The sequence below is a fragment of the Rhagoletis pomonella genome, unplaced genomic scaffold (genome assembly GCF_013731165.1).
Source record: "Rhagoletis pomonella isolate Grant_MI unplaced genomic scaffold, Rhpom_1.0 Rhpom_scaffold_00002, whole genome shotgun sequence".
NCBI classification, from domain to species: Eukaryota; Metazoa; Arthropoda; class Insecta; order Diptera; family Tephritidae; genus Rhagoletis; species Rhagoletis pomonella.
Window position 1 is genome coordinate 40,974,206 of NW_023458556.1, and position 9,231 is coordinate 40,983,436.

Below are 9,231 nucleotides of genomic sequence, written 5' to 3' on the forward strand. Positions count from 1 at the left end.
CGTTTTCTTAACCTTGTTTCGCCATCTGAATACGAAAATTAAAGTTATAAAGCCGTTTGAACTCATTTATTTGCATTTTCGGTTTAAATTTTTATGGAAACACCCATATATGCATGTATGTACACAATGGAAGATCCCCATGGGAAATGCGTTCAAAAATAATTATCGTGTAGCGATTTTTCAAGAATTTTTTATTTGAATTATTTTTTCTTAGTGATGAAGAAATATGACATAGATTGGAAACTGTCTCGCCCACTTCACTAGGGGGCGAACATAGTAAATTTTGTTCGGTTTTAATGAAATTGGGTTTGTATTTTATTTTTGCCTCAAAATCATAGACCCGAACAATTGTTATTCTAATATTTAGGACCAAAAACGTCGCATTTTTTAAGATAATTTTTTTTGTCATTGTATAATAATTATTTATGACAAATATCTTTTTTCACCTCGCGGGACGATTATTTTCAGATGGAAATCATTTGAGGTCTTCTCATAATAATTATATGGGGTTGTTGTCTTTTTTTGTACCTCTCGGGTCATTTATTTCAAGACGGAAATGGTTTAAGTCTTCTCTTAATAATTATATGGGACTTTTATTTTTTTCGTACAGTGGGATGTTTTTTTAAAGACGGAAATGATTTACATACGACTTCTCTTAATAATTATATGGGACTTTTATTTTTTTTAGGCAAAAATGATTTACGTCACACGTTTTCTCTTAATATAATTGTTAAACGTACAGCCGATTTCACGAAATTAATCGCAAATATCTCCCAGCTCGATTATTTGAATTTGATTTTCCTACATATTACAATCCTTTCAAAAAACTCAACCACATAAAAACAAAGCCCTTTATTTTGACACCTGATTTTTGACAATCGAACGAGCGATACAGATTTGATAACATGAACCGTGCCGTTAAATACACTCATATAGTATGTAATACTCCTATATTGGCAGTAAGAGCTAGTACCGTCCGAAAACACTACAGTACAGATATATCAGTAAACATGTACGAAAGAAAAGGAACACATACGTTTATAAATAAACATGTAGTTTTGCCGGTAAAAATAAATGTTTGCAGAAAGCAAATATTTTTTGCCTAAAATATTAAATTTTTTTAAAACTGTTGATTATATAGAAAAACGTTATATGAACAGATTAAAGGAATTGTAATTTTTAATTTTTTTTAAATTTGTTTGAGCAAAATCGGACTAGTGGTTCTCGAGTTATGTCAAAAAAAGACCACCAAAGGTGACAATTTCCCCTATATGATAGTTGTATATATATCTCGATTCCTAGACGTGACCCAGCGAAACGCCGGGACACGTATAACTTCTTTTTTACCGATATAACTTTCCCCGGTAGTTTGAACCCTTCCCGATCACTGACCCCTACCATTTGTCTCACAGTGATATTTAACGCGTTAAATCTCTGAACTCAATTAAGAAGTTTCATATACAGCAATATTTAATTTTATTTATTATAATCTTTATGGACTCTGGTTAAAATCCTTAATCTGAAAGATGGCCAAAACCAGCCGGTTAATATCTAACATATCTGCCCCTAACTAATACAGTGGGCATAGAAGTTCGAGAATATCACACGATTTGTACATTTGTACAGATTTGTCCGTTACAGGGTGGTGCCGTTTGGAAAGTCGTTATTGAGCTGAACTCATTCTCGATAAAGAGTTTTTAGATAACTCCTCTCCAAGGCGAATTTATACAAGGTGGTGTGGTTCCATCAGCTTTGAGTAGCGTATGATTGTCAAAATTTTGTATTTCGCTAGTGAGTGAGTGAAAAAGTTAGAGTGTATGTATTTTCTGTCGCCCTTTTTTATTCGGGGAAGAATAGCTAAAATTTGGCAATGACCCGTCAAAGATACAAGTATTTGTTCAATCGATACCACCTTATATGAATTCGCTTTGCACCACTCTGTAGCTTCCAAATTTACAAATACATATACATAACGTGTGATCCCTGAGTTACTCCTAGAAAAGTGTTTAAGAAGGAAACAATACGAAGAAGAGAACGACACTAGCATAATGTAACAGGATTTCACTTACAGAGGAATCTTCGGTAGAATTATTGAAAAAAAAAATCAAAATTTTTAATAATATGAATAATGGAAAGATATAACTATTTTAAATAAATATATTAAAGGCCACATTGTTTATATCTATACTTACATTTCTACCAGCGTTATTCAAAATTCTTGACACGTAAATGCCTAGAAGTATTGGTTCTTCTGCTCAACTTTTCGTACTCGTAATGCCATGCGATTTTTTTTTTTTGGCGACATGTAATAGCAGAAATCACTTAGCTCTTGAAATATATAAAGTTAAAATGCTGAAATGAGTTTGATAGTACTTATCTGCAGATTTTTGAATCTGCTTATGCAAAACTCATTTCATTTCCATGTATAAGTGGCCCGAATTCTTTAACATTTCTTTAGAACAATTTTATTGCATTTCGTTGAGGACTCTTCACGAACAGCCTCCTTTTTTATTTTATTATGAAATGTCTGCACCAGTAATCAAATCACATTTTTAACATCCTTTAGTATTGCAAAACGCTCGCGAAATCAGTCAATCACTTGGTCAACCAGCGCAAAAGTAACTTGGGTGAAACTTTGAAATTTCCAAGTAAGTATTTAAGTAATTGAAAATGCTGCCAAATGTCTTTGGCATTCTCGCACGTATTCCAACTCGCAGTTCGAGTGCAGTTTTTTATTACTTTGACTGCTTCTTTGGAATTGCGTGAATTGAATTCCGACGAAAAGGTAACTCCTGAACAAGCAACTTTGTTGCAGTTTTTATTTGAGCACGCAACTTCTTAAGCGAACTGGTAATAATGTGAGTTCGTCGTCTTCTTTAATGGTTCTTTTTGCATACAAATTAAGTTTAAGTAAGTCATTTTCTTTTAATATTTTTAATCGACCACAAAAAGGAGAAAGGTTATCAGTTCGTCGGGATATTTTTTTTTTATGTATGTTACCGCATAACTTTGGACCACGTTAACCGATTTCTAGAATTATTTTTTTTTAAAGGAAAAAGGTGTTACCGCACCGGAACATGAAGAAATTTACGAGAATCTTAAATTTTGTATGAGAATTGAAGTCGGTTTTGTTTTTTGCCTAAAAATTACTTGTTTTAATTAACCGACACTAGTTTTAATTTAGCGAAACTATAATAAAAATAATAATAATTTCCTCAAAAAATGCATGGATATGAAATCTTTTGAGAAGGGGACATTTTGCGTACTGGCATATTGTTGCCGCCACAAGGCAGCTGCACTGCCAAGTGCGGTTTTTATACATTCGCTAATAATACGTATTACGTATATTTATATGTGTAAATATCAATAAAGAGCACTGGATCACAAATTTTAATTTGGTTTTTATTCTCCGAAATTCGGGTTAATTTTTTGTCCAAGATTTTTTGTATGAAATATTAGCAGTAAAGCGTGTTACTTAGGTGTACGCGGCGTATAAGTAACATTCTTTCGTGCTCAATTTTCATACAAAAAATCGTTGCGCATTTTTATTTCACCACTCATTATTTCGTTTTTATCCATCGATTTTCTTCATCAGTAACTTCATTTTTTATTTTTTTTTAACAGAACACGCTTTAGTGCGAATCCAAAAATTTGGCACTGAACCTGTTATTTTTTTAATTTTTCTTCTGTTAAAGGTTGCATTTTTTTTCATTTTTTCATTAAAAAATAAAAAAAGCTGGAATGATTAATTAATTTGTCTGAAACTATAAGCCCTATCGGAATGTGATGTATACACGGTTTATGGAGAATTTCATTGGCTTTCATTTTCCGTATATTACATTAAGATTTTTAAATTTGTTTGTAAGATATACGTGATTAAAAAGAACTAATTTTTGTTTTAAGCTGAATAACGGTAAATTGCAAATATCTCCAATACGTATCTACAGAAAAAAAAAAATTAACTCGATTTTCGGAATCACCGAGCAATTCTACACAGGGATTGGATAGTGGCATCCATAGAACATTTTTGCTGTAAACCAGTGTAGTTATTCAAAACAAAACTAACGGTTTAAATGACCACTTAACTTGCTAAAATCGAGAAAATCAGGAAACTTCTAGTGCAACTTGCACAAAATCTATTTACTTCTAATTATTAAGGTGTAACATCCTGGGCGGTCAGACCTAGTGCTCGCAGTTTTCTGACATTTATTTGTGGGTTCTGAGGAATACATTTACAGGTATTAAACAAATGTGCCAGTTACCGAATGCGAGAAAAAAGGCTGCTTACAACTGTAACTGAATTTCGCGTATTTAAAAAAAAAAAATCGTGAATTTTCTTGTGGTAGTCGTTGAGCGGTACTTATTTTACGTTTATAGGCTGGTATGCAGCTCTCAAGAAAACGGTCAAGAAGAAAATTGCCATTATTTCGTGTGTGTGCCCAAGGAATTTTGACAACTGATACTTCACCAGCCTGTTGCCGCGCTCTTTCCCCAAGAAATAATGGAACGGGCATATATTTCTATTGCAAGCATGGGTTGCCTTGTGCTCTTTTTTCACAAAAAAACTTTAGAAAACTATAGTAGAAAGCGTAGTAAATTTCTTAAGAACTGCGTACTGACTCAAGAAAATTTTAGACAAAAAAATTTCTTAGCCATTTATTGTACGTCATTTTATATGGATTTTTTGCTTTTCTTGAGAGCTGCATACTGGCCTAAGAAGAAGAATCCTAAGTTGAAGGACAATGTGCTTCTTATCATTGCTGATAAATCTTCTTAAGAAAACGCGTGATTAGTGCGTAATTTTTTCTTTAATATTGAGATTTTCGTTGAGCACAACCAATTAGGGGCAAAAAAATTCATAAGCCCTAGTGTAATCAGTGTTGCCGCGACGTCATGAAAAAATGTATCGCAAAGGAAACAAAAAATGGATCAAATGTATCACAAACTTTTTATTTTAGTATCAAAATATCATGTTAGAAAAAACTTAAAAAATGCTATTTGGTTTCATGCCTTTACTTTTAATTTTTGTCAATAAACGAAAAATCATGTAATTCCCATTCATACACATACATATGTATGTATGTTTGTACATGAAGAAAGATATTTTACACATTGTGACAATCTATCGGCAACACTGGTGCTCGCTATTTCCGTTCAAGTGAAAAGTTTTAATAAGTCAGGTATAAAAATTAAATATTTAGTATGTCTTTTAATAAGTGTACAAAGGCTTTTTAAGTAGCAATTTCTATTACCAAATATAATTCAATATTTGTGTTGTGAAAAGTGTATACATACATTGAAGTGCTTGCAAGTCATTGTAGTGCCATTTTAGAAGATGGTGGTGCAGCTTATAAAGAAAAGGTAATAGCGCATCAAAATATGTAAAAACGAATTCCAGCAAATTGGCTGCATTAAAGAGTATTTATTTGTATGTACGTACATTAGGGCGGGTCAATTTGAATGAGAGATTTTCTCGAATATGTATAGCCTACAGCAAAGAAGGATTCTACGTGTAATTCTAAGCAAATTTGCCGTTAGAAACCATGGGTATAAAATCAATTCGGAGTTTGTCAAATCGCCAAAATAGGTTTTTTTTTAGCATTTTGCTGTAGTGTAGTAAAGAAGTGCTTAAATTTTGCATAAAAACATGTGCTTACCTTTTTCATAAAACTCCCATCAGAAGGCGCAACAATGAAAACTTTCCCATTTTCCTCGCAACCTATTTTCTCCAAATTGATTTTAGACCCATGGTTTGTTCGACTAATTTGCTTAGAATTACACGTAAAATCCGCCGGTGCCATATGCACATTACAACAAAAAAAAACTGGCCCGCCCTAATGTAAATCATTTAATTTTTTAAATCATGAAATATTTACAAGTAATATTTCATTATTGTTAACCGACTTCCAAAAAAGGAGAAGGTTATCAATTCGTCGGAATATTTTTTTATTTTTTATTTTTATTTTTTTAATATGTTACCGCATAACTTTCGACCACCGTAACCGATTTCGATAATTCTTTTTCTATCAGAAAGGTAGTGTCTCTCATGAAAAAAATTAACGGTACTCCTAAATTTTTATATGAGAATTGAAGTCGCTTGTGTTGTTTGCTTAAAAATTACTTGTTCTGCAACAACTCAACCGCAAACTAGTTTTTATTTTTTTTTACTTTTTATTCCACATTTCATTTGGTTGACTTGAACGCATGGATGTACAGTGCTTTCAAATGGATATCGTCGCTAATCAATAATAACTGGCAGTTTTGGCGGTAACCTTCGATCTAATTCTTTAAATTCTTGCCTACGCCCATTTTTTGAATAAAGGTGTAAAGTGTGAACGAGAACTTGGCGATCTGAAAAATATTTAGATAGAACAAAATTAAAATTGAAAATATATCTACGTACATTAGGGTGCATCACACTCTATAAAAAAAATTAGTGCCAAATTTCCATCGGCAGTATAAAACTTATTCCACCAAAATATTTTGGAAAAATATTAAGATTTACGTCGACTTGAAAATAACTCCAAAAATCAAGTTTTTTTTTAAATTAAATTATACATATAAGTAGTTTAAAAAGCAAATAACCTCAGTTGATAAAATGGAAATTAAATTGTTGGTGGCCGGAAAAAAAACAAGAAAAATAGTATTGCCCATTGCACTTAGAAACTAGAGACAGGATTTAGAGGAATGGGATATATAGATGGGTTGGCAATTTAATGCTGCTCTGCAAACGTACCAGACTCCTTTAGGAATCTCAGAAGTTTGTTGATGGAGTCCGAATGTATCTTGTCCATTCTCAATGCATCCGGGCTAAAAATGTACCATCTAAGTCTGGCCAAGGCGGGTCAGCGGCAGAAAAAATGTTATGTACTATCTTCATCCTCCAAATAAGATTTGTATTTAATGTATTTTTATTTGATGTGCCCGATCATTCGCGCTAAGCTTGACCCTAAATTTGGCTTCGGTCCAATTGGCTGCTATAGAGAATTCATCAGCCCATTCGTTGCCTTCCACCTCAGCTCATTCCACCTTGTAACGGAGTTCAGCCTCAGCTTACATTCCTGGACTATTTTTTGAGTGAATCTTTCGTCAATTGTTGTAGTAATGGCGTAATGCCTATACACACTCTCTTTTGTAAACCGTAGTTCTGCGCCGCCATACTACAGCAGAGTACGTGACGATTGGTCTGACTAGAAAACCTTAGCCGGTTTTAGACCTCGGGTATTACTAAAGGTTCTCCGGTCCCTGTTCAAAAACTTTGAGCGCTCGATTTACCTTCAGCTTGACCTGAGTTTCCCATCAACATCGGATCTAGAGTTAAGCTCAACTGATAGATGAGCTTAAGTATATATAAAAGGTCGGCATACAAATTATACAAAGTTTTATCAACGGAATAAAAAAATAGATTTTTGGAGGTAAGTATTTTCAACACCGCAACTTTTTTTGGTGGGGCACCCTAACGTATGTATATACAAGCAATTGTAAGAAAATTGTAAGTAATCGAAAAAAAAACAAAATTTCACCGGGACCATGGTTATAGGTTAAGAAGCTCTTTACATTGGTTACCCTGAAATTGTATGACGGTCAATGAAGCATAGCAGCCCCAAGATGGTACAGTGAAAACTGACATGCCATTTTTGTAAAAAAAAGTTTTGAACTTATATGAGGGGCATTAATCTTCATCGATCGTCTAAAAATTTCTCAAGGGTATTTTTCAATATATTTAAGGAACTTTTGATCCTATTGTGATGTTCTCGGTAAAATTGTTGTTTTTCGACTCAGCTTATTTAGTAATCACCATCAATCAAACTTACCGACACACTTGTAGCTAAATTTATTGGCACTAATTTCATTGCGAATAATGGCATTTCAGCCTGTGAGCGTTGCAAAAAGTATATAAGCAACTTGTTAAAACGTTTGCCCTGCGTCATCCAATTGCAGTGGAAAATAGACAAGGTTAGCTGCTCACAATCCGACTGTAAATGTGTAGCATAGTAGCAAGCCGGTGATGTTTGCAATACAACACAAAACAAATAGGTCACAGAGGCTATTCTCGAAGTGGCATCAGCGAAAATAAATATGTTTATCATGGTTGTGCCCAAAATAGCGGCAGCGATAAAGAACTGTACAAACATAGTGACAGATATAACGGGTTCTACGGTGCTCACCAATCTGCAGTGACAGGGATAACAATTCGTAAATTCTTAATTGATTTAGTTTTCAAAAAACATACCTTAAAATTTCCTGATGCGTAATAATGCATTCCTGCAGCTCGTGATAGGTCGCATCCTTTCCTTTGTGTGCCATTGTCCCCAAGCGTCTTACACGGCTTGCCAGCAACTGTACTTGAGTGCGTATTATGTAAATATATACAGCTGGATATGAGTCATTGACAATTTGATGGAAAAGTGTGTAGAAGAGCATTAAGCTATCGAAGCTAACTTGCAGCCAATATTCCCACATTGACCTATGCCAATCTACGTACGGTATCCATAGCGTAAGTGGTGCATGTCCACCCAGCAGTGCTGACATGATTGTTAGCACCGCATACATCATATACGATACAATGAAACCGAATACAATACGATTGCCAGTGATTGCGCTGCTGCGTATCCTAGCCATGTCCTCCGGTGCGGTATAGCGTGCATCCAACTTCATCAGCAATGGTTCAATGCTGCGTAATCGATCCAAAGACAATGCCAAAGTGATGCTCTTAACTGGCACACCAATCACATTGAGCGCCGCTTGTACACAATTTAGAATCTCCATTATCGATAGTATATTCCTATCACGTATCCAGCCAACATTAAAGATAAGCGGTGAAAGTAAAACGATGAATAGCGTTATTATGCTGCTATACAAGAAGTAAAAGAAATGACATTGCGCTGGTGGATTAAAGCCCACAAATCGAAATGTATTGAATAAGTAAATGACGGCATGGCGCGAGGCTAACAAGGCGCGTTCACGTCCTTTTATCAAATCGAACATTTTTGAAGTGAAGCCTTAGAGTTGAGCTCATTCATATTTATAACATGTCTATATGTATGATTGTGTTTAACATAACTTGTTGGCATGTGCTATTTAGTTGAATTGAACATGTGCTTTTAAAAATTTAATAGCTTCAACTAAATTTGTTATTCAAAACTTAGTAGACTCTTAGTTCAATTTGTAATCAATGAAAAAAATGTTTGCTCGTACCTAATCGTTTTAAACTAATACAAATGTAGATAG

At 34.0% G+C, this 9,231-nt stretch overlaps 1 protein-coding gene across 1 annotated transcript; it reads right to left on the bottom strand.

Moving 5' to 3' along the window:
* Positions 1-6,183: 6,183 nt before the first annotated feature.
* On the bottom strand, positions 6,184-8,988 carry LOC118734658 (odorant receptor 7a-like). The gene is made up of 3 exons (XM_036464365.1): positions 8,234-8,988; positions 7,815-8,172; positions 6,184-6,351 (listed from the first exon to the last, which is right to left on the bottom strand). The coding sequence occupies exons 1-3, from the start codon at positions 8,986-8,988 to the stop codon at positions 6,280-6,282; spliced, it is 1,185 nt and encodes a 394-aa protein (XP_036320258.1). The 3' UTR covers positions 6,184-6,279.
* Positions 8,989-9,231: the final 243 nt, after the last annotated feature.

Coding starts and splice junctions, on each gene's coding strand:
- LOC118734658 (XM_036464365.1), bottom strand. CDS start 8,988: ATGTTCGATTTGATAAAAGGACGTGAACGCGCCTTGTTAGCCTCGCGC. Junction 8,173..8,233: donor ACGCATCAGGAAATTTTAAG/GTATGTTTTTTG, acceptor CTGTCACTGCAG/ATTGGTGAGCACCGTAGAAC. Junction 6,352..7,814: donor ATTTAGCTACAAGTGTGTCG/GTAAGTTTGATT, acceptor AATATTTTTCAG/ATCGCCAAGTTCTCGTTCAC.